Source organism: Heterobasidion irregulare (genome assembly GCF_000320585.1).
Source record: "Heterobasidion irregulare TC 32-1 unplaced genomic scaffold scaffold_03, whole genome shotgun sequence".
Classification (NCBI taxonomy): Eukaryota; Fungi; Basidiomycota; class Agaricomycetes; order Russulales; family Bondarzewiaceae; genus Heterobasidion; species Heterobasidion irregulare.
Window position 1 is genome coordinate 1,455,607 of NW_009258199.1, and position 23,842 is coordinate 1,479,448.

Sequence of the window (23,842 nt, forward strand, 5' to 3'; positions counted from 1 at the left end):
CGAGACAAACCTTGCGACTTCATCCTCAGAACTCTCTTCGTCGATGACCATAATTCGTCTACAATAGTCATAACCTTGATCAGCATCGAGTACCCACAGAAGAGCGAACCTACGAAATGGATGAATTCCCAGCTCCATCTCTGGTCGCTTCGTTGGAATTTGTGGGCTCCATAGGGGAGTGAACAGAGAAGAAGGCTAGAGACAGCTAGGAGAGATGGATTGCCAGTGAAAAGAAGACGCCGTGTAATACGTGGCGCTCAATTTGGTAATTCGAGTGCTTCGATTGACGGCGCTACCTCGAGGGTGTCAACGAGGAGCAGTTGAAGAGCTTAAGGTTTTTGCCTTTTCGATCATTCCTCTGGCCATTTTCAACTGAAGGCCACTTTGCCTCAGCGCGCTGTCGCTGTTACATCGGCCGGCATACAAGGGGGCAATAACTTGACAGAGGACACTTACGAGGAGGAATCTGGGTATGTAATGCTGATCTCGTCTTGGATTCTACAGGTACAAGAATTCCCGACCACTGTTACTATTCATATCCAAGAGCAAACAGCGCGGGCTCTCAGAATAGAATGATATCAGCCACAAAGGATACAGTCGATGAAACGCTGACTATGAAGAGTTAAGAGGTACACTAGCCTGCCTGGGTGGCAAGAACGATTTCCTGAAATATTATACAATCATCTATGATCAACTGAACGACAACTTTGTCCGAGAGAGCACGCACCTATTGAGAACTAGACCCTTCAGGGCTCTTATTTCTCGTCTCACCTCATCTTCCTCGGGACTGAGCGTGACTCCGAAGCCAGACACACGAGGCAAGGCAGGAGGTGATAGCGAGTATGTCTTCGTGGTTAGATATCCAGTAAAATCGATCAAGCTCTGAAGGGTGTGCTGATAGCGATTTGATGTACTTGTAGGAAGAGCAGAAGCAAGGGAAGCATTAAGCGAGTCAAGGGGGTCGACGGACGCAGGGTCAAGAACCGGCGCTTGGGGCTGGTATGACCAGCGAGCCGGGTTTGACGAGGAATCCTCCACATCGTGGAAGAGTGGATGCTTCAAAAGAGTTTCACATGCCTGGTGCTACAAACCGAGTGAGTTCGAGTGTGGTAGACAAATGGCTTGTTACTCTTGCACACACCTGACAAGATGAGTCAGACTCAAACCAAGGGAACTTGGTGGTGATCGCGACGGACAGTTCCTCCCAGCTTGGATGCAGATCTTGTTTCGCAAAGTCTGCCAAAGCGCATCTCAGGAGCGTAAATACGGGAATGTCTCGCCTGTCGTCGCCAGCAGAGACAAGATCATCGAGACCACCGCATTGCTTGTACCTCGGCTCTTCTCTATCTAGCGCCAGTTGGGGCAAGACTTCGAACGATTGTTTTTGTTCGTTTTTGAAGTGACTGATTGAGGTTGTCAACTTAGACAATAGATCTTTCTGGTGTACAATGATTGAGTGTCGAGCCAGAGACGATTTTGTGAGTCGAGGAAGTAGGAAGCGCTGAATGCATACATTCAGTTACTAGAAATCTGAAAGAGATTTAAAACGCACGTAATAAACGAGAAGCAGCACGGTGGATCCTCCAGCTACCCATGTAAGTATTCTGAACAGACCAGCAAGTAGGTTCGGAAGGTTAGAAGGCGGTGGTAGAGGATACGTCCGTGGCGGTACGAGAGGCACTTGGGATGGCTGTCCGAAACATAGCAGCGCATTGATTGGGCCAAGCATAGAAAACACATACCAGCTCCTGCAAAAGTGTGATTATCTCTGTCTCAGATAGCCCCTTGTCTACCAAAAATCTACGTTTGGCGGACACATCTTCGTGCCGAACCTGAGGTGATGCCAAGAAAACCCTAGCCCTTTCCAGAAGATCTGAACGTTCAGAGACGTCGGAATGTTGAGGTCCAGCTTGCTGATGTGTGTGAGGCGGCGAGGGTGGTAATTTGGATGAGCTGGCGACTGACGTCGCACCTTTATCTTGATCGTCCATGGTGGTCGGGAACGAGTCAACAGGAGTTGACAGTGACGAGCTTCGACTTGGTGGTATGTGAATCACATGTACAATCGGCCCGGTGAAGTTGGGACCCTCGCTGAATCAAAAAGAGTTGCAAGTAGTTTGCAAGTACATCTGAGTAGATACGGATATCCGGAGACCACGTCGAAGGTTGAAAGAGAATGATCAACGTTGCTGCCTTGGGGAGACTACGTCTGAAGCTTCACATATGTCTAATCGTCTTATGACCCAGCATGCTCGCTTTGTATAATCAACATATCACTACTAGAGTGTGCACTATCCTACGCTGCCACGGTCCCACATTCGATGCTATCCGATTATTCGAAACTGATAGTTACTTTTAAGTCAACGAACAATTAGAACTTAAACGTGGGATGAGAATAAGAAAGCTGAATGAGCTGGTATCCGGCATTCGGCATAGAGCATCACAAACATGCTGTGCCTTGATTTCATTCTTTATTATCTAGCCGGAAGATCAATTCATAAGAGATTTCAGACTTCACCAGACGCAGGTTGGAGAGCTTACAAAAACTGGGGCACATTCTGGTCATTGTATCTGCCTAGCGTCAGCCTTCAATTCCAACCAATCTGCGTCCCCAATTTGGGTGCTAGCACTCGTCTTTGTGGAAAGGGTGGGACGCGAGATACTTTCGTGGCCCGTTGTCTTCGGGAGGATATCGGTCTCAGGCGCGATGAATTGTGGCTTGCTAAGAACATCGGACGTAAAGCCTGAAACGTCCCATACGGTGTTTTGCATGCTGACGAGTACGACGATGATCGTCGGATATATACCCTGGATATATTACTAAGTCTGAGAATTTTCGGGCTTGGAGAAATAGAGATGGAAACATACGGCGATATGACTGCTTACAGAGAGAAAAAGATCGGCGGACGCACCGGCGTCTACCGCGCGAACACCAGAAATAGGCACAGTCCCGCAAACAATGAGAGCTATCTGGGGAGATTCCAGTTACAGAGGCAGACCATGCATTGAGGATCAACTCACCCATACAAAGCAGTAAAGTATTCCAGACTCGACGAGGATGGCCAAGATTTTTTGGATGCTTGTCTTGCGATTTTTTCCGATGATATTCTGTCTGATGAATCGGCGATATGTCCTGTTACGACAAGTGTGAGGACCAGGATCGTGTTCGAAATTTTACAATATACCATGTTTTATAGCCAATCAATGATGTGGCAACTATGTTTGTTGCCAGTTCAAATGCCCAAGATGCTAGTTGGCTGTAGCCGGTCATGATCCCCATTCTGTGAGTTGGCACGGATATTGATATGATTTGGAAGACGCCAAACAGAACAGAAGCAACTATGATCAAAGATAAGTTGAAGGTCACTTCGGTATTATCATGAAATTTTGGACGAGATTTCGGACCTACAGAACACGTCCAGAGTACTATCGGGACAGTCATAACTTTCGGGCTGTTGCGCCATAATACCCAAGCCCTCCAGACAACGATAGCGTCTCCGATCAGATACTATCAGCTCCATGAGCTCCCTTGCCCAGCCACAGATGAAGATGGTAAGAAGACTCACGTTGACAAGCGCCAGATAAGGCAGTGAAATGTTCATACCGAAGACCGATTGATTTACCATGGCGTACTTGCTTTCGAGTGGCTGATCAGGATCCACGAGAAGTTCATTCTCAATCAACTTAATAATGACGGTAAAGCCCAATGCCCAACTGGCAGTCGATGAGGCAAACATGACGAGGGTTGCTAGTAGCATTGCCAAGTTTGCTCTTGAGTTAAACCCCCTCTGGCTTTGGGAAGCCGAGTCAGCGAAGGAGAACAGTCTGATAGCAGATATAAGGCGTGCCAAATGATGTATGTCGAAAAGGTTATGAGAACCATGAAGATGCCTATAAGGGTGTGATCAAACATACTGTCTGTGATGCAAAAGTTGTGACGAACCTTCTAACAGCGTTTGGCATACGAGCTGTATCGTATTATCCCTGAAAACAGTACCAAGGTGCTGGAGGACCTTCGGTTCAACACTGATAGCCATTCTACTAAATAGAGAATTAGACCGGCAGGAGAGACTAGTGTACAGAGCGAGCAGGGGCCAGAGCGGAGGTATAGTGTCTTCTCTTCGTGTCGGACCTTATGTATGATGATGGTGTCATATCCACTTTGACTATATTCTGCGAGTCCCTGATTGTGGCAGCAAGAAAGTGACGTGAGTATAGACGATCCGATGCTCCGCTCGAATAGCATTCGCCTGACGAGGTTGGAGAGCGCCAAAAACATAGGCTAATTCAACTGGATTTAGCCATATCAATGGATAATCAGACACACGGTGCAAGTTAGCGCACAGTCGAACATAGCCACGAACCACGGTTAGACTATGAAGTGAAGTATGGCTGAAAGGCTTCACTATGACATGGTGGAATCTACTATAAATATCAACACTTTTGCTATATGGGATTGACAGAGTGACAGGGCATACAATGATGGACAAGTGCACTGCGATGGAACCAGGATGTTATGCACAGGAACAAAGAATTGTCGCCTCCATGCAGCAGTTTCAAATCCTTGTGGCATGTAGTGATTGTAGAAGCACCTCCAGAACCCAAGCAAGAGCATTATCGGACAGCGTCGCGCGTAAAATACCACGGTAGTTATAATGCATCACATAAAAATGGAAGGCAGGCACAAGCACGGATCTCCTCGGAGCGCGATAACCAGAAGCAAAGTCGAAGCGCTGGAGAGCAATTCGGGATACATGAGCGCTATCATCACGAGCAGACTCCCACGGCGAGACACTGTCATCGCTCTACAGGTACACCCCTGCAGCATCCCTGAGGCGCCTGAGGGGTCTCACCCATCTATAGGATGTGTGAGACCTGGAATTGCTGGTAAATGAAGGTACTCACATTGGCGTCCAGATCCCGGAGCGCGCGACTATATTGACTTCAGCACAATGATGAAGTGATCTATCAATCCCCTGAGCTGCTCTAGCTCAATAGCGAGGCACTTGGCTGCCAACAATTTGCAATCTCCGTTTTGTGCGATTTGATCGTTCGCACAAACAGCTATCACTGTACTGTACTGGAGAGGATGTGACTCACAAGCGAGCTTTCCGCCCCCGACGTCAGAATTGAAGATGATGAGGGCTTATTCAGTAAGTGTTCACGAGTTTCGTCGGAGGTGAAGCAGCGCGCCAGGGGAGTAACCACTGTAAACCTATCTCTCAGCAAAATTAGACAAGCTGTAGAGTGCCTAGGAGAGGAGCTAGATTCAGTTGCTTGATTTTCCCTTCGACTCGAGGCTGCGAGCGGTAATCTATTCGAAGAGGTACAGTCAATGCTACATTCACTTTGCCCAACCCTCCAGAACATCGCCCACCGCAAACTATACTCTGTCAAAACCTCAGTCCATACTAGCCCCAAGACTTTCAGGATGCATAGGCGCAGTCACTCGCATACCCGTTGAAGCAGAAGTTGCACGACAGCTGTGCAGGAGTATTCTGCTCATTATCATAGTCGTCGAGGATGGTAGTGACTTCAAGGACTTTCCTTTCTGAGCCCGCACACTGCCCAATCACATTCGAAACGAATTTTAAATCACGATCCCCTCAACTTCAAAACCTGCTCAACTGCATGAGAATAATGCCCCACGGGCCGCAAAATCATACACGATAGATTCTTTGAACGCCCCTGCTCAGTGCTCGGTGTCAAATCAGGAATAAACAAAACTCCCCACCCAGAAAAAAAAAAGATCTCAAACAAAGCATCGACAGAGCAGCTGGAAACACTAAGACAATGAAGAAAGTGCGCCTACTACTATGAATAAAGAGACAAGAGGTGGAGACACTGCCGCATGTATGTACTGTGACGTGGACAAATCACCGCAAGATGCGTAAGTAATGAGGAGGATAGCATACGGTCCGAGATAAAGACGAGAGGTGTCCGAATGAGCTACATAGAGAAATTGCAGTATTCAATACTGCGTAGTGCCAGCACGGACGCCCGGCTCCACTCCTCCAAGTTCTGAGCGCCTCCCGTACGATGAGTCTTATCTGAAACTTGAGCGCTGCTGGAACAGCACTCAGGCTAGGGCAAGGACAGTACGAAAGCACAATTGAAGTGGGCGCCAGGAAATAGAAGGACGAAGCGCCCCGAATGGAATGTGAAAGATGCGATGGAAGAATGGGGAATCGCAATGAACGTCAGCGAGTGATAAACGTAAAAACAAGTGTCCGTCAGATGCCAACGGAAGATAGACATAAAATTTGGAAAGACGGCGGGAGGGGAGGAGCAGCGTGCAGACACCACACTTGGAATCGTCATGGTCGACACAACAGGCCAGAGTCCGAGGAATATGTGAGTGTGAAGGGATGGCGTAGGATGTGCAAGATATAGGCCAGGTGGTCGATACCCGGGTCTAATCGCAAGTATGGCGCGCAGTGCAGGATGCACATAGCAAGGACGTAGCGATACATGATACGGAGCGTGAGCGGATGGTGAGAGAAGCGGATGATGCTGTATGATGGGGTGGGATGGTGAGGAGTAAGACGTAGCACAGCGAAAGATGTATATATAAGTTACGGGCGGGGTATAGGTTTCTCGAGTTCAGTAGTGTTAGGATCAGGGTCAGGACGAGAAGAAGCAGCCTAGCAGAGGATCAGCATTGGCCAAGGAAGCTGTTCTTTGGAAATGGTTGGCCATAATCATCTCTCCATGTTGTGAGATTTGGGTTCGTGTATGCTTCGATATACCTATTGAATACATCAGCATCCATGTGGGTGCACAATTTCTGAGCGGGGTACGCACTGATTGATATATGACTGCGTCGGGAATTCTGCTGGATCGCACCCAATATTGCGCGCATCCTTGCGTTGGTACACGCGAACATAGTCGATGTACATCGTCGCAGGGAACACGAGATGCGCGAGGTCGACTGTTCCAAAGTTGGTCGACATGCCCAAATTCGCGATCAGATACTACATAGCGTCATGCAGAACGACTATGAGTATTTTAACTCGCACTCAACATCACACGACATACCAAAGGTTCCTGGGGCACTGGCCTGTCTGATATCTCGACAAGGCTGTCTGCCGCCATGCCCGCTACGTTGAGCGTCCACGACGTCTTGTTGTCCGACACCCATGTAACATACGCATCATCGAACCCACCCTTATACTGCATGACCAACAGGGATCAGTCAGGGTTTCATGTACCCGAGGTCTTGATCCAGACGCACCTCGAACCCATACACAGAGTAACATGGCGCCGCTGAATTCTCGTAACACAACTGATCGGTCGATGTCACGACCGATGTCGCCTGCTGCGTCACACCGCCCGTATACGAGTTCTGCGCTGAGATAGAGGCGTTGACTATGACCTCATTGGCGGTCGTGTTAAACCATTCGTATGCGTGATTGAACGGCTGCAGCAGCGCTCTCAGTCAGTGGACCCGAAACCTACATCACGACCGTACGCGCTCACCGCCCACTGCGCGCTCTGCGACACCTGCCCGACGAGAGGCTTGCCTGTGATTTGTGCCTCGAATACGTCAATTTCTGGTGCGGATCGCCCCACGTAAGTACCGTCACTGTGCTTCGGGCCAGGATGGCTCTCGCCGTCGCAAGTGCAACGTGAAAGTCGCTGACCCGGAAGATATGACAGTACACCACCATTGCCTTTATCGCCATTGACCGTAGCAGCCTTCGGTACGCCATTGACCGTTTGATTTGACACTGTTCCGACATCACATGCATCGTACGTATACGGCCACTTAACCACCGCCACGACTCAAGTAAGAAGAGGTTAAATGCAAACGATGTATCTGATAGACGCACCATGCCTTCCAGGGAAGCGCCATACCCAGCACGCCCTAAGTTTCCCATTGTCCATACCGCCGGCCAAAGGCCGACAATATTGTCCGACCCAGGGAGCATCACCGAAGTTTCTATATAACCGCCCGTGAAGCAAAATTTGTTCCTGAGGTGCAAACAATCCATTGTCAGGTCAATCTCATCAACTAGCTGCCGCTGTGTCCCACCATGTAGACAGCATGCCTTGCTCCGAAGTCAGATAAGCAAAACTCAAGTTACGAGGAAGACAGAGACTTACCGCCTTGGTAATTGAGATCATGAGTCTCCTTTTGCGAGAGTGTGATCGTCAAGGCGCCATTCTTGGTTGTGACAGCCGCAGGGTCATACCACTCGATATTATTCGTTGCCTATACATTCCCTTGGTCAATGCCTCTGCACATCTATTGCACGGACACGGACACGCACCCAGTAATGCAAGTCAACCGCCTCCCAGTACGGATCGTCGCCGGGATAGAATGACCGCCCTTCCTGCTCAAACTCATCTGAAAACACGAGCTCGAGCTCCTCACCATCGTGAAAAGACGTCTTTGTGTATACCTCATGGGGCGTATCGACGTCAATGAGGCCCCAATTGCCGGGTATCACTGGGACCTGACCAGTGCCATTGGTACCGCCGATATTGAACGCGCCAAGATTCGAGAGCTCCCTCCGGTAGTAGTATGAAAGGGCGGGGTATCCTGCGCTGTGAAGCGAAGAGGGAGCGAGATGAAACGAATAGGGGTCGGAGATACTGCGGCAAAACTCACAACAACATCAGGATGCCGAGGCACATAAGGACGAGACAGCCCATGTTGGCAAGGCCTCGCCATGAAAGCAGGTGCCCATCACGATATACCGAACGAGCGTTTTGACCCTCGTCGGGATTATGAAGGTCGTCGTCTGGCTCGCTGAATTCTGGAGAGATGTTTGAACCCCAGCTGCGCGGGTCGGTGGCGAGAGAGAACTGAGAGGGCGGTGATGAGTGACGTGGAGCATACCGCGGGAGGGAGACTGCCAAGCGCACCTTCTCCTCCAACGCAAAGTAACGCGAGCTCGCTCTTGAGGGGTAGGGGGTATCCGACTGGACGTGGTGAAGTGAAATGAGCGATCCGACACGCGAAAGGGAAAGGCGGCGGGTTACAATGATGCTGACCGTGCTCTCTGCACGCTTCACGGACATGAGAAAAGTGTTTGCGGCGGCGAGGCTTGAGGTGGAGGACGGGGAAGAGAGGGCATCGTGTCTTGGATGAACGAAGTTGGTGCCCGACATGAGGGAGGGGGAAGGGAGGGGTTTGAAAAAGAGTGGAAGTGAAGGAGTGGAAGGAGAATAAAAATAACGGGGGCATAGCGATGGCTCTGCGGGTCAACGGGTTGGTTCCTCTCTGACGCAATCACGCCGCCGAGCCATTTCGATGCAAATTGCCGGCGTGCGTACCGCAGCCTTTCTCCCGCGACCCACTGCTGCCTGCTCCCGTCGCCTTTGGTCCCGCGAGCGCACATTTCCTGGATTATTTCTCTCAGCAAACACCGTCTGTATTCTGAGCTGGAAAGGTCGAGGCAGGTCCGCAGTGATCTCCATCGAGATCCAGGGTGCGCTAACTTCAAACTCCGCGGCCTCCCATTTTTGAGGGATGTCGTTGCCACGCGCAACCACTCCGCGTATAATTAATCCGCTCGACCAACAGCAGGGGAGCACCCGGAGCACTCGCCGCTCTGCCGTTTGACTGCCATCTGGCACATATTCAGAGATCTACAAACGCACGACGTACTGCACGATATTCTTGATTTCATCTGAACCTGTCATCTCGCTCGCATTGGACGTATTCATTTGTCCGCAAATCAGGAAGCACCGCTGCTCGTCTTGCCATCAAACTATGTCATCCCTTTCCCGTCGCTCGACTGACGTTTCTGTTCTCAGGACAGTCCGCGCGCTTCTCGAGTTTTCACTGTGACCTGGCAATCGCACGTCCGGCATCCGTTGCGAGAGCGCAACTCCGCGCAGCTGTTGATCGTAGTTCTCGTTTCGCTCCCATCATCACCGCTTTTGGAATGCCAACAACCCTAGACTATGTGGAACACGTATCAAGTTGCCCCGCACGCCGTGTGACCGTGTACAACTGCAATGCTCACCCGGAATCGTTCGAAATATAAATCGCCTAGCAAGTACTTCGATCTCCCACATCGTCAAGTAAATTTGAAATTTTGATCCCCTCTTGTCTTTCTGATATTCACTGTCGTTCAGCTTCTTCAAAGCCATCAAACCAATTTTACCCCTTCGCACAGCTTCCCACATCTCGAAATTGTCATCTTTTTGTTCCGAAGGGGCGCACGGGCGATGCAGCTTTCGACCATTACTGTTTCATGCCGTCTGAAGCCCACGCTTGGCCCAGCTAGCGTCTTTGTATGGGCATCGAAGCGCTTAAAATGAACGGAACCCTATAGCCCTTCTTCGTATCGGCTCCGAGTAGTCAGTGCCTAAAGTGATTCGTGAGTGCAAGCAGCGGGCACGTCCAAACAGTCACACCTCTCTTCGCCCTCTCCTCCAAAAAGGCATATAATGTACGCTTTCGTCTTTCAGGCGGAACACCCACACTCACGATGTCCTCTTCCCATCTAATCGCACCGATGACTACCGTGTCCGTCTCCACGTTCTTTATGTTCCTTGGTGGCCGGTCATCGCATCCGCATCAAGCAACTCAAGCGTAGGGTAACTGGACTGTATCCGTCTACCCGTTCTTGCGCTCGGGCTACTTCGTTTGGACCTCGTATTCTCTACTTTGTCTGAATACGTCCGCTCGCTCAGTTCGAAACTTGGACTACTTTCTTTGAACCTCATGTCCCAGGCATGGAAGCCCACGCAGAGATATTGGAAGCCCACGACAAAGTGCGCAGTGCGCAGTACGCAGACACATAACTTACCCCGCATCGTTATTGCATTGACTCCTGCTATATGGTCGGCCCTTGAAGCGAAGTAGGTGTATCTATGCACAGTTATGCACTCACTTTTTCGCGCGCGGGCTCGGCGACTAACGGCAGCCAACGACCCTGTGACGCTCAGAACTTTGTTATTCAGAATCCTATGATCACGCATCTACAAACAAGGGGCACGACGATCTTCGATTTCTTCTTGGTCCGTTGTTCTCAATCAGCCCATACTCGTAGAGGTCTGGCCTCCCCGGCCTGTGAGCAAAGGCCGCCGTGACATACGTATAGGCAACTTTATTTCGAAACTGGAACATCCAGAAAGTTCTACAAGATGTGTAACCTGGTCCTGAAATCTTTACAAGTGCCGATCGCCATATGTACACTGCTGTAAAAAGGTGACTACATCCATGGTCATCCATAGGAATGTACTATACGAATACTAGATATTGAGGGATCTCCAACGATCGGACTGAACATACTTATTCGTGAAACAAGATCCCTGTAGACATCTGAAGAGATCCAGATCCTTCCAAATCATCTATCCGGCAACTATACAAACCTATCACGATACACGCAGTCGACCCCGCCAACGGCAGCCCAGATCCTAAAAGCGGCAGAGGCACAATTTCTGAATAGTTTCACATATGCCGTACCAATCTTGAGACCGACACGTCCGCTCAACATCCGACACGGCCTCGGCCTGCTCTCGCTGCGTGGCCTCGATTCGTCGGCAGCACCCGACCCCCTGACCCCCTGCCACCGACCGACGCACGGCTCATTGTTGCAGGCGCAACAGACCCGCGATGCACACCAAGTCCTACCGCTGCTGCATTCGAGCTTAACGCATCTGCGCCGCCGTCGTCAGCATGCATCGACTGACCCGCAGGCTCCGTCGGCGAGCGCACATGCGTCTTCGATAGCCTGAGCGCCGGCGCGGTGGACCCGCTCGCACTCCCGCCTGCACCTGCGTCAGAGGGCAAGAGCATGTGCAACAGTTTCAACTGCTGCTCGTCGAGCGCACGAGCGCGCGCCTCGGCTGCCTCAGCCGTGGCCAGTGCTTCCGCCTCCATACGGTGCTGCGTCTTTGCATATTCGATTGCAAGCACGAGTGCATCTCGCGTCCCAGGTGATGCCTTAGGCACGAAGGATGGCACGCGCATCCGCGGGGGTAACGCACGGATTCCTGTGTCTTTGCTTGCATGTTGCTCTGGGGCGGACTGGCGGACTGGCGGCGACGGAAGCACTGGCTTCGCGAAACTCCGTGAGACCGGTGCAGGCTCTACAGATGGTGCGGCGGCGTAAAAGTATAAGGTTGGTCTGACCTTGTGCTTGAGGGGCGCAATGGAGCTGAGGGGTGAAGGCGACGGAGATAACATTGAAGTGAGTGTGGGGGACTCTCTTGCGATGGCCACTGTGGGGCTTGAGGTCGGTGTGAACTTCATAGCCTCGGGGTTAAAGTGGAAGACCGTCTTTCCCGAGTCGGGCGTGTTGGATTGAGAGCTGGGGGGTGTGATATCCTCAATAAGGTCAGGTAGCGCTACGAATCCCGACGTCTCCACTGGCGGGACATGTGCCAGGCTGGTCGGCTGAGCGGATTCGGCTACGGGGCGCGGCGGCTCGGACGCCGGGGATTTGGGAGTCTCGAGTCTGGATGCCTCCTCAAGAACAACGGATAAGGGGATGAGAGACTCCACAGTCTCTCTCTTGCGCTCCAGTGCAGGTTCCTGCTTCGACTGAGCAGACTGCACCAGCAGAGACTGGTCCAGGCAAGTAGTATGAGCCAGAGGGTCGGGGGCTACTGCTTTAACGGAACCACCCGAAGAGCGTTCCCTCGCCCGTCGACGAATATACTCCGTCGTGGTACGGCGGGTGGAGTCCATAGCCTTGATAGAAACCACCGTCTTCTCTTCAACCCCGGGTTCAGATAGGTCCTTTACCTCGGCGACGGCGATTACAGGCGACACGGCAGTGGTGCCGAGATCCGCAGTCTCCATTCGCTTGCGGTCTTCATCTGACTGAGGTGCGCCCTGCTCAACTACCACCGCTGGTGAAACGGGTGGAGCAGTCTCGTCAGTCAGGTCCTCAGTCGGCCCCGACACTTCGGCGTGGACTTGAGCGTGTTTGTATTGTTCGGTGGTGCAAGCTTCGGCGATGGACGGAACCTGAACGGAGACCCGTACCTCCTTAACCTGTACATTGAGGCCCACGGACGTAGTTCCAGATTTGGGTACTTGGCTCGTAACTCTGGCCGCAGCCTCGGCCACGATACGGGTCCCTTGAGGGCCACGCCCATCCCTGTTTTGGCTCCGCGGTCTGGTCTGACCAGGCGCACGACCGGTTCGTCGCGAGGCGCTCCTTCCGGCCTCCTTTGTCTCCTGAATAGCTTTCTGTACAAGGGCAAGCGCAGAAGATGTGGTGTTAGGAGGCGTTGAGGACAGATCGAGTCTAGTAGTCTCGCGGCCGCGAGCACCGATGCCGTCAGAGACATTGCGTGGATCGCTTCCGTGAACGGCGCTCCCTGGTGCGGGATTATTCTCGACGTTGATTCGGGCCTGATTAGCAGACCTTGCCATCCTCGGGGGAATGTGTTCAAGTCTCGGGTCACGAAGTCGGCCACCGATAGCCAGTCTGGACGCGTTCCTCCCCTGCGACGCCTTCATAGGTTTGGTGGAGTATTCCCGGCGCACGTTCGCTGAAGCTTTCAGTATGGGTACGGGGTCGGGAGCAAGCGCCCAGTTCGGCTTGTCCGCTGTGTGCTTGGGCTGGTCGCACGCGCTGAAATGAGGCTGGGCTGACGGCTGCGAGACTTCAGGCGCTACACTGCTGGCTAGAGGTAAGGAAAGGATATTGGAGGCAAGTTCTGGGAACTGTGCAGCGAGCTAGACGAGTCCATAGCGTCAAAAAAGATACATTTTGATAAATTATACGCGGCTTACGTTGGTAGCGTCGGCGTACGTCTTGGGAAGAACCTTAATGGGAAGGACGCGTTGAATATCTTTGAGGGGCTTATCGAGCTTGAACATATCAGCGAGCATGTCGAGAGAGGGCTATGAGCAACCTACCGCCACATGCGAGGGTTCCGCGTTGTCATCATGAGCTCCACCCTAGTCGAACGGACGGTCAGCTCGGCGATCAATACATGATATCCAGCAGCGGGCACGTACCTCATCTGACTTCGGGTGAGATTTGACCATTGCGACAGGCTCGCTCGCCTGTTCAAATCCTGTCAGTTATGGATGTGGCGGTATTGGAATGCAACTCACATCATCCTCAGGTTTCTGTTCTTCGACGGTGTTTGGCAGAGCGCCCGGCAGAGCGGGGAGAGCATCGCCCTCCGAGGGACATTGAGTAGACTCCGCGTTTCCCATGTTGGAATGCTGTTTATGAAGAATGTGTAGTGAAACGACTGTGTGCAACCAGGTAAAGGGAGTGTAGGGTAGCGAGCGTTGTTTGAGTTGGGGTGGGACTTGGACAGCGAGGGATGCGCTGCAGGGTGGACATCGAGGGCGACTATAATGCATCCGGGCTCACGCACGAGGCATATCCTGGATCCAAAAGCAGCGAACGCACTTACCATATGCAGCAGTTGCGTTTCCTCTTTCAGCTGTCGACGTTGGGACCGCTGGGTGTGGAGTCGGAACCGACGATCAGGCTACGCTCGCGCGGGCCACTTGCCTTTTCTTACCCAGAAAATCCTGCATTCAGCTGCTCACAGGTGAGATCGTGGAGCCAGACGCGACAGCGGTGCCGAGCCTTGGACGTTTCTGAGTCACGATCGAAACATATGCCAAAATCCTTCACAAGAGTACAATCTGGGGGAAGACAGAATAGGAAACGAGGAACAGCAAAATCTTTATGTTTTACACATATACATCATGCCTTGAGTGCCCCGGTAATGTTGTCGATAGCTTCCTTCAACCGCCCGGCTTCATACTTCGCGAGTGTGGCGTTCTTCTCGATGGTGATAGACTCCGTCAAAGCAGGGAGCGTCGTCGCGCCATAGCCTGTGGAACAACAAGGATTAAAATGCCATGACTAATGGGATCGGAAGAATAGAATGATGGAATATTACGCACCCAGCCACTTGCCAGGAGCGACACCGAGATGTCTGTACCACTCCCGATCCTTGATCCCATCTTCATGAATGAACCCACGTTCGAATGACGCCAGCTTCTGATTGATTTTCTGGATGTGTTTCACCGCGCGCAGGAATCTCCGGCTTGGGGCCTTGTGGTGTGGGGGCCAGTGTGGCTTTGGCAACTCAGGAAGGTGGGGAATATGAGGCAGGTGCGGGAGGCGGGGATGTTCTGCGTCGACGTCTACTTCCGCATCAAAAATCTTGAGCTCAGCCTGCTCTTCTTCTAGCTTCCTCTCTCCCTCCTGCTTCTCTTTAATCCATGCCGGCAGCCGCCCAATGCGAGGCTTCACAGGCTTGCGGAAGCTACCCTTGCGGCTGATCTCTGCATTGGTCGCGTGCATTGGAGGTGCGAGCTCGGTATTCGCCTCTTCGCCGTGCTTGCCAAAGATATTCTTCAGCCTGTGACACGCGTGGCCGATGGCGCGATGAATTCCCTTCTTGAACCCGCCTTTCTTCTGTGAGTGCCGCAGAAGATGCCTCAGAAGCAGCTCAGCCTTGCGCTTCTCGTGGTCGTGCTTGATGCTGGCGTGCTGGAGGGCTTTGATGGAGGCACGGAGGGGCGCAAGTTCAGTCGAGACAGCGTACGTGGTTGCCAATTCCTCAACCCTAGTAGAATTATCAATGATGACCAAGAGATGAGCGCAACGGCACACACTTATCGAGATATGCCTCTAGTTCGAACGCATAATGTGTTGTGTTGATTGGGAGAACGATGGAGTCGGCCAAACGGAGAGTCAGAAGGCCAAAGTGCTTTGCGGCAGCAATCTAATCAAAGACTAGTCAGTAAGTGATGCATCAGATGATAGTGCTAAACCTACATGTTTCGTGAATCCCGGGTCACCATACAGCTCTTGCCATCTCTCTGAATCAAATACAGAGTGGTAATGATAGACCGGGTCCGAAAGCGTAGAGCCGAAGCCGTGGTCCATACTTGCCACCTGCGCCATGACAAGGTCATTCAAAACGTTGATATCATCCGCGTCAGGGTACTCACACCGATGCGCTGTAAAAATACCGTGTAGTCGCTACCGGAGCCCAGAGCACCAACCCCGATGCTGTCAACGGCCTTGGCAGCCTCCTCCGCCATAGCCATTACCTGCAGGTCGACGTTTTCGCCATGTAGCGGTCCTCTATCATTTCTCGCGTCCCAAAGTGTACGCCCCGGGTCGGTCGGGTGCGGAATCTTCTCGGCCGTATCGCGCACGACATGGGCCAACGATGGGGAGGCGCGCGCACTGTAGCGAGAGCCAGAAACTGCTACATCTGTGGGAGAAATGAGCAAGGCACCAAATAGCGAAGAAAAAGGTCAGAAATGGCGTACCGACGTTGAGGTATGCGACGACGTATTTGTCAATGAAATCGGCAAAATCTTCGCCCCATTCGGTGCTGCCAATGAGGCCGTACTGGAGATACGGAGGGTCAGAATGGTGTTTTCGAAAAAGGCGCATATAATCAGTTACCTCTTCAGCATCCCAACTTGCGATGACGATCGTGCGCAGCGGTTTCCATCCGCTCTTCAGCAGGACGCCGAGCCCACGGATGACTTCGTTGATGGAAGCCGTGCCCGAAGTAGGATCGGTTGCACCCATAACCTAGTGATCTATCTGTTACATATACATCTATTCGTTCAAAAATGAGCCTACCCATGCTGTAGCGCATCATCAGTCACCTGCAAGCCGAAGGATGTTTTTACTGAGCACTTACCATCGCGATGGTTTCCAATCACAACGACTTCATCCTTGATGTGCCCAGGGAGCACACCCATGGTATTCCAGATAGGCGTCACCTTGTCATCGACTGCGCAGGAACACAGATGTTGATGAGCATGGCCTCGATCGCAGAGACTGGAGGCACTCACCATTGTTCACGAGCCGAATCGTCCTGCCCTCCTTTCCGTCCTCGATCTCCTCGAGCAGCACCTTGGCATTCGCCCACGAAATTGGCAAGCTGGGGATAGACGGAATATTTGTCCCGCTGGTGCGGGTACTATTCTCGTAGGCCGGGTAGCCCGGCGTCGTCGGGTCGCCTGGATATATGGAGAGGAACTGCACCGAGCCGCGCTGCACGGAGGTCGGGCTGCGCGCAGGACCATAAGGATATCTATCTCGAGGGTATGAGCACGCGAGCTGCGCAGGAGAAGGAGAATAGGAGGTTTACGGTTTGTATCCGTTATCCACAGTGACGGTGCCGTCGTCGCGAGGGTCGGAATAGATGAGAATGCCGGCTGCGCCTAGTTCTTGAGCACCTTTGACCTAGTGGAAAAATACATGACAAACTATCGTGACAGGCACAGATAAGTCGTAAACGCACTTTGAGACCACGGAAAAGACCTCCATAGCGAACAATGACGATGGAACCCGTAAAGTTGACGCCTGAGCACGCGATGTCCTTGAATTATTCGGCATCCCCCTCGAACCGTAGCTCAGACATACCTTTATTGACAAGGTCTTCGAAGTCCTCCTTGCGGCCGTAGTTAGCGTTGATGAGTTTACCCTGGACATCCCCACCTCTGCTCAGGCCGTGCCAAGTCGTTACGGCATCCGCGTACGCCCAAGCGTCCGGATCCGTCTCATCCGAGACCTCCTCAAGGTCCGCAGCCCACGCAACCTCGCCAGTGTCGCCGAGGATTTCTACGCTATGGTTGAGGGGTGTGTTCATAACGGGGTAGTATATGTCGATCCACGCGCTCGGCTCTGAGAGGTCAGGGATGGAAAGCGTCGCGTTGCGCGACTCGGGAGAGCCGGCAGAGAAAACGGGCTGGACGTCGGGCTTGGGGATGCCGAGCTCGCGCTGGAGGAGGGAAAGAAAGTCCTCTGCAGTTGCGAGGTCGCCCGACGAGCCTGCAAGATGGGGCTTTGTTGCATACTGGCGGGAGGCGGCAATCGCGCTGGCCGAGTTTGGCACGGTCCTGGGACAATCCCACGCAGAGTGAGCCTCAGACCAACATATGTGATACAGACCGACGTACAAGAAGAGGCTCTCCGCCCACTGTCTAGTATAGGGCACGCGAGTCTGGAACGCGCTCGTAACACCCTCCGATGCTTCTTGGAGCTCAGCAAGAGTGGTGAAGAAGGAGCCGTAAGAGAGCAAAGATAACCAACGGTGGAGGAATACCCAGAGGAGAATGAGGACAACACCAGGCTTGACGAGTTTGAGGTAGCGGGAGCGAGGTTTGGGTGGGTGTAGGTTGAGAGGAGCAGGGAGCAGTGCGCCGTCGTGGCCAGGCTTCTCCGACGGAGGAGTGAGCTCGCCCATGGTGGTGGGAAGACGGCGAGAGGTGCGGAGGATATTAGCCGAATATCAGGTCGGATAACTGAAGCAGCGCTTGTTCCAGCCGGATATGTGTGCCTTATCTACACGCGGCTGGACATAGCTGGACATAATGCGTCGATGTGCATTGATGGACGACCGATATACGCATGACGTCACACCCGTCTTTTGGCATTTGGCCTTTGCAAGTCAAGGCTCTGGCCGTTTGCGGACGAGGTCGGTCCTCCTCCACCCGCCCATCGTCTGCGTCTTGTTCGCCGCTCACCTTTACATGTCGGCCCAGGAATTCGACTCGAAATCAGTCTTACAGCTCGACTCGTGGCTCGAGCCGTTTCTGCCTGCTATCGACCACAGGTACCAGACATTCAAGAAATGGCGGGATGCCATCCACCTCCACGAGGGTGGCTACGACGCGTTCACAAAGGGCTACCACAAACTCGGCCTCGTTCCCAACGACGCAGGCGAGGTTGTCTATAGGGAGTGGGCCCCCAACGCGATCGAGGCATATTTGATTGGAGACTTCAGTCAGTCCCCTTCATCCAAAAAGCCGTCCAATACCTCAACTGACAGATGTCGCTCGATGCCAGATGATTGGAACAGGACCTCACACCCGTTGAAAAAGAACGAGTTTGGTGTCTGGGAGATCACCATCCCCCCCAAGTCACCCGGAGTATGCGCGATCCCCCACGATTCAAAGATCAAGGTGTGCTGGTTTGTTTCCGTTCTGACCACCTTACTCAAACTCTCCCAAAGATTTCCATGATCCTCCCATCTCGCGAGCGCATCGAGCGTCTCCCTGCTTGGATCAAACGCGTCACTCAAGATCTTGCCGTCTCCCCCGTGTACGACGCTCGCTTTTGGAACCCGCCTGCGGAGGAGAAATATGTCTTCAAGAACAAAGCCCCCCCTCAACCTCAGAGCGTCAGGATTTACGAGGCTCACGTCGGCATCTCTTCCGCCGAACCGAGGGTCGCCACCTACAAGGAGTTTACTCAGAATGTCCTGCCGAGAATTCACTCTCTGGGATACAACACCATTCAGCTCATGGCGGTCATGGAACATGCCTACTATGCCTGTGAGTGTTCCGAACCAGTCACTCAAACCCAAACCTCATTGAGTCTGCATCAACAGCGTTTGGGTACCAAGTCACCAGCCTGTTCGCAGCGAGCTCTCGCTTCGGAACTCCGGAAGAGCTGAAAGAACTCATTGACGTCGCGCACGGCATGGGCATCACCGTCTTGCTCGACATCGTCCACTCCCACGCATGCAAGAACGTGCTCGATGGGTTGAATCTCTTCGACGGCACGGACCACCTCTACTTTCACGAGGGTAGCAAGGGCAGGCACGAGCTGTGGGACAGCCGTCTCTTCAACTACGGGTCACACGAGGTGCTCCGGTTCCTGCTCAGCAACCTTCGTTTCTGGGTCGAGGAGTACAAATTCGATGGCTTCCGCTTCGACGGTGTCACTAGCATGATGTATCTGCACCACGGCATCGGCACGGGGTTCTCTGGAGGCTATCATGAATATTTCGGGCCAGGTGTCGACGAGGAGGCCGTCGTCTATCTTATGCTGGTAAAGACTTGTGGTGTTCTTTCTTCAGTTGCCCGCAGCCGCTGACATTTCCCGTTCGGCCAGGCTAACGATGCCATGCACTCTCTCTTCCCCTCGATCATCACCATCGCCGAAGATGTGTCGGGCATGCCGCTGCTCTGTATCCCCGTCTCGAAGGGTGGTATCGGCTTCGACTATCGCCTCTCGATGGCGGTGCCGGACATGTGGATCAAGCTGCTGAAGCATAAGTCTGACGGCGAGTGGGAGATGGGCAACATCGTGCATACACTCGTAAACAGGCGCCACCTCGAGAAGAGCGTCGCATATGCGGAGAGCCACGACCAGGCGCTCGTGGGTGACAAGACGCTGGCGTTCTGGCTGATGGATAAGGAGATGTGTATGTTCGCAAGGTCGCAATGAGTTGGGTTGATGCTGATGCTCAGGGCAGATACGAACATGTCGGATTTGAGCGAGATGACGCCGGTCATTGCACGCGGGTTGGCTCTGCATAAGATGATTCGGTGAGCGAAATTGTTTGTGCTCGATACATGAGGTTGATGCGGTGCGCTTCAGGCTCCTCGTTCACTCTCTCGGTGGCGAGGGATATTTGAACTTTGAGGGTAACGAGTTCGGCCACCCCGAGGTTGGCATCTTTTTTCCCCTGCCATGTGCATAAATAACACAGCGATTGATCTAGTGGCTCGACTTTCCGCGTGAGGGGAACGGTAATTCCTTCCACTACGCGCGGCGCCAGTGGAACGTGGTCGACGAACCGCTCCTCCGATACAGATACCTAAACGCGTTCGACGCCGCGATGAATCACCTCGAGGCGCGCTACGGCTGGCTCGCTGCGCCGCAGGCATACGTCTCGCTCAAGCACGAGGGGGACAAGGTCATCGTGTTCGAGCGCGCCGGTCTGCTCTTTGTGTTTAACTTCCACCCAACGGAGTCGTTCACGGACTATCGCGTTGGTGTCGAGGAGCCTGGGGAGTACAGCGTCGCCCTCACGAGCGACGAGAAGAAGTTCGGCGGGTTTGAGAATGTGGACCTTGGCTCGAAGTATTTCACGACGCCGATGGAATGGAACGGGCGGAAGAATTGGATGCAGGTGAGTTTGCTCGCGTCGGTTGTGTCTCACGGTGTTCACAGGATGCTGATGTCGACGACCATGGACGTTGCAGGTTTACATCCCGAGCAGGACCTGCCTGGTTCTGGCAAAGAATTGATTGAAGCTGTGTCGTTATGCCTTATATTGTGGACATTAGTTATGGAGCGATACCTGGTTGTACGGTTGAGGCTGTCTTCGATGATGTCAGTTTGAAATAGATGTCAGGTCGGGGGGGAATAAGTATAGAATCCATGCGGCAAAAGCGGAAGAAAAAAACAGAGGGAAACCTAAAAGTACAACAGTCATGCACACGCTTTCAACCAAGCTTTTGTCGCTTGTTCCCGGCGCGTGTTGTTGACGTCCCAGAGGTGTCCACGGAGGATATCGACAAGGAGCGTCTTTGAGACTGCAAAGACCACAAAAACGTCAACGACTGAAGGCGGTCACGGTGGAATACGGGCCTGAATGCTCACCTGCTTTCTGCTCCTCCCGCTCCTCCCGCTTCTAGTACTGACCACGCTCTGCGCCCTGGTCCCACCCTCCTGTCCACGACTCTGCGACCGACTGCCCAGCTCCTCGTCCACATCCATAGGCGTCTGAGCGCCAGACCCGCCGCCATCGCCGCCGACACCACCGTCGCTCGCGCTCGCACGCATGTCCAGCCTTGCGCGCGCGACCCTGATCTCCTGCTCGACGCGATCGACGATCTTCTTTGTCTCGACGAGCGCCGTCGCGGCCTCGATCAGCATCTCGTACTGCGCGAGCGTGTCTCGCGTCGGCATGATCACCCCCCGGCTGATCGGCACACCGAGCTCGGTCACGACCTGGTTCACTTTCGAGCTCACCGCGGGCTTGGGGTACGCGATTTTTTGAGAGCGCAGCGTCGCGGCAGCATGCGAGGCCTTTGTGGCCGGTGTGAGCGGAGGAGGGTCGATGCGCTGTATGCAATGGAGAGCGTCTACACCGAGCAAAATCGAAGTTGGCGTCCATGGCGGAGATGGGTGTGTTGGGGACGTACCATATGCGATCGACTTTGCCGACTGCGCCCTGCGGGGTGCTGGTTGTGCCACGGCCGCAGTGGGCGTGGCGGGACTCTCCGCCTCCGCGACGCCGGCCTTCTTTTTCTTCCGCGGATCGGTGATAGCCGCATGGCTGTCGTCCTCGACGTTCAAGTCGGCAAGTCCAGACTCGACACCAAGTAGGGTGCGGAGTAATTCATCGCGCTCTTTTTTGAAGGCGCGCTCGGTCTGCTCGAGTCGCTTGAGCTCGATGTACATGGCCTCCTCCTCGGCGATCTGTTCGGGCGTCCGGTTCTCGAGGCTTGCGAGATACTCTTTCCGGGTGACCTCGCGATCTAGGTGGATGAATTTGGCAGTGAGCCATGCGTCGGCGAGAATAAAACGAGCGACGGTCACCCTTGTCGAATTGGAAGCTAGACAGGAGCTGGGCTCTGCTGGCTTCGTCGCCTGGCCATGGTCTACTTCGTATTAGCTTACGACACACACCGAAGTATCTATCTTTTATGTCCTTGCGTGACGCACAGTCAGTACGCGCTGTGGGCATCTTTGGGGAAACACACCTCCATCGACCGCGGAAATTCGTATCGGTCCGCGATTATATGAAACCTCAAGTCGTACTCCCGAACAAGGTCGAAGAGATAGTCAGTCTCTTCCTTTGACCAATCTGGATCTGAAGCGTGTGTATTGAGTACATCGGACAGACTGGATGTGGCGGGGACAAACCTTCCAGATGTCGTTCGTATTCATCCTGAGAGTAGATGTACCAATTATTTTGGACGTTGTATTTTGCGAAGGCATATTCTACGACGAAAATCGATGACGAGATCAATAATTGGCCGAAAACATGAAACACACCAGCTTCTGGGTCAGAGTTTGCTTTAACCCAATGCTTTAATTGTAATCCATCACCTCGAGCTCCGTTCTTGAAGGGCCTCAATTCCCTACAACGACCGAGTGGATCAGAACAAAATTCCAAAGCAAGCTTCGGAAGCGCACCATTTGACTTTGCCACCACCTCCGAGATTTGGTTTCTGCTTCAATCGAGGCTTCGAGAGCTGTGCGGCAAGAGTCGAGGGGGTGGGCCCTATGAGCGAATACAGCTCGCGCGAGATGCCCTCCGGTTTCTTGGATGTAGTCTTCTTCTGAGACTGGGATTGTCCTGCATGGGAGGAGGCTGGAAGTTGCAGGATACTTCGAACGTCGGCTGCCGATGCTCCAGCCATCTCAACGAGCAGTGAGGGTCAGAGGAAGAGTAAATTTGGGGTTAGGGTTTGCGCCCTTCGTAGGCACAATACAACTTCATCGTCCTTCGTCCCAGCATGTCTCGCTTCCTCTCCCTCTCGCGGCCGTTGAACCGCCTTGCCATCGCACATAGAACACGGAATCTTCACTTCTCTCCGCTCTCGAGGAACAATGGTCGTTCCGGCGGCGGCCTCACCAACATACTTGCCGGGGAAGTCCCACCTCCTGTCCAAGTCAAGTCTGTTTCCTCCGCCGGGATTCACCTTCAGGATGGGCTTTTGCTTTCGTCCTCGTGTATTTTCCTGGAGGGGAAGGTCTTTCTGTGGGATGTCCCACCGACCCTCTGGCAGGGCTGGAGCAAGGAGAGATTCGAGCTGTTCGAGCTTGTGGTACCAAAGCCTGGTGGGTGAAAGTACAGGCCTTACATGCTTTGACTGAATGGTGTACCTCATTTTCATATAGAAATCCTCTTGCTGGGAACGGGAGAGACCGTGTCTCCGCCTCCTGCGCTCTTGAGACAGTATCTTGGCTCACTCGGAATACAGATCGAAGTTATGAACACTGTGGGTCCTTCCACCAGTCTAAACGCGCACCAGGGTTGAATGTCCGGGAACAGTGGAACGCTTGTACCACATATAACCTCCTCGCTGAAGAAGGCCGACGTGTTGCTGCTGCATTACTTCCCTTCACACCCCGACCATGGAAGGGATAATATCACCAGTAGCTGCAACACAGTCGAT

At 53.0% G+C, this 23,842-nt stretch overlaps 8 protein-coding genes across 8 annotated transcripts; 2 read left to right on the forward strand and 6 right to left on the reverse strand.

Moving 5' to 3' along the window:
* Nucleotides 1-452: 452 nt before the first annotated feature.
* On the reverse strand, nt 453-1,991 carry HETIRDRAFT_472617 (uncharacterized protein; the record flags this gene model as incomplete). The annotated part of the gene is made up of 5 exons (XM_009545564.1): nt 453-664; nt 728-1,083; nt 1,142-1,501; nt 1,553-1,690; nt 1,743-1,991. 5 exons carry the CDS (start codon nt 1,989-1,991, stop codon nt 613-615), a joined length of 1,155 nt encoding a protein of 384 aa, XP_009543859.1. The 3' UTR covers nt 453-612.
* A 571-nt stretch (nt 1,992-2,562) lies between these two features.
* HETIRDRAFT_415863 (uncharacterized protein) lies at nt 2,563-3,963 on the reverse strand (the record flags this gene model as incomplete). The annotated part of the gene is made up of 6 exons (XM_009545565.1): nt 2,563-2,808; nt 2,869-2,970; nt 3,022-3,133; nt 3,186-3,508; nt 3,567-3,891; nt 3,944-3,963. 6 exons carry the CDS (start codon nt 3,961-3,963, stop codon nt 2,563-2,565), a joined length of 1,128 nt encoding a protein of 375 aa, XP_009543860.1.
* A 1,610-nt stretch (nt 3,964-5,573) lies between these two features.
* Nucleotides 5,574-8,658, reverse strand: HETIRDRAFT_62855 (glycoside hydrolase family 16 protein; the record flags this gene model as incomplete). Its single annotated transcript, XM_009544982.1, has 10 exons — nt 5,574-6,749; nt 6,805-6,974; nt 7,039-7,173; nt 7,235-7,420; nt 7,480-7,767; nt 7,833-7,974; nt 8,036-8,051; nt 8,107-8,215; nt 8,274-8,550; nt 8,615-8,658. The coding sequence occupies 10 exons, from the start codon at nt 8,656-8,658 to the stop codon at nt 6,656-6,658; spliced, it is 1,461 nt and encodes a 486-aa protein (XP_009543277.1). The 3' UTR covers nt 5,574-6,655.
* Nucleotides 8,659-11,449: 2,791 nt separating this feature from the next.
* Nucleotides 11,450-14,140, reverse strand: HETIRDRAFT_311831 (uncharacterized protein; the record flags this gene model as incomplete). The annotated part of the gene is made up of 5 exons (XM_009545566.1): nt 11,450-13,651; nt 13,709-13,786; nt 13,835-13,876; nt 13,937-13,984; nt 14,036-14,140. 5 exons carry the CDS (start codon nt 14,138-14,140, stop codon nt 11,450-11,452), a joined length of 2,475 nt encoding a protein of 824 aa, XP_009543861.1.
* Nucleotides 14,141-14,645: 505 nt separating this feature from the next.
* Nucleotides 14,646-18,165, reverse strand: HETIRDRAFT_170646 (Metallo peptidase M28; the record flags this gene model as incomplete). Its single annotated transcript, XM_009545567.1, is given in 14 exon segments — nt 14,646-14,776; nt 14,849-15,516; nt 15,566-15,675; nt 15,729-15,848; nt 15,905-16,173; nt 16,232-16,313; nt 16,371-16,503; nt 16,593-16,596; nt 16,615-16,707; nt 16,769-17,010; nt 17,068-17,162; nt 17,221-17,282; nt 17,343-17,818; nt 17,879-18,165. 14 exon segments carry the CDS (start codon nt 18,163-18,165, stop codon nt 14,646-14,648), a joined length of 2,772 nt encoding a protein of 923 aa, XP_009543862.1.
* Nucleotides 18,166-18,451: 286 nt separating this feature from the next.
* HETIRDRAFT_62859 (glycoside hydrolase family 13 protein) lies at nt 18,452-21,099 on the forward strand (the record flags this gene model as incomplete). Its single annotated transcript, XM_009544983.1, has 9 exons — nt 18,452-18,704; nt 18,768-18,883; nt 18,934-19,255; nt 19,312-19,754; nt 19,818-20,130; nt 20,182-20,254; nt 20,307-20,376; nt 20,431-20,841; nt 20,915-21,099. 9 exons carry the CDS (start codon nt 18,452-18,454, stop codon nt 20,957-20,959), a joined length of 2,046 nt encoding a protein of 681 aa, XP_009543278.1. The 3' UTR covers nt 20,960-21,099.
* A 185-nt stretch (nt 21,100-21,284) lies between these two features.
* HETIRDRAFT_312828 (uncharacterized protein) lies at nt 21,285-23,083 on the reverse strand (the record flags this gene model as incomplete). Its single annotated transcript, XM_009545568.1, has 7 exons — nt 21,285-21,799; nt 21,860-22,195; nt 22,257-22,368; nt 22,421-22,530; nt 22,584-22,661; nt 22,716-22,801; nt 22,857-23,083. The coding sequence occupies 7 exons, from the start codon at nt 23,081-23,083 to the stop codon at nt 21,285-21,287; spliced, it is 1,464 nt and encodes a 487-aa protein (XP_009543863.1).
* A 210-nt stretch (nt 23,084-23,293) lies between these two features.
* HETIRDRAFT_247083 (uncharacterized protein) lies at nt 23,294-23,808 on the forward strand (the record flags this gene model as incomplete). Its single annotated transcript, XM_009545569.1, has 3 exons — nt 23,294-23,504; nt 23,565-23,665; nt 23,719-23,808. Coding segments are annotated over 3 exons (402 nt in total), but the record flags the coding sequence as incomplete, so codon positions are not given.
* Between the last annotated feature and the right edge of the window lie 34 nt (nt 23,809-23,842).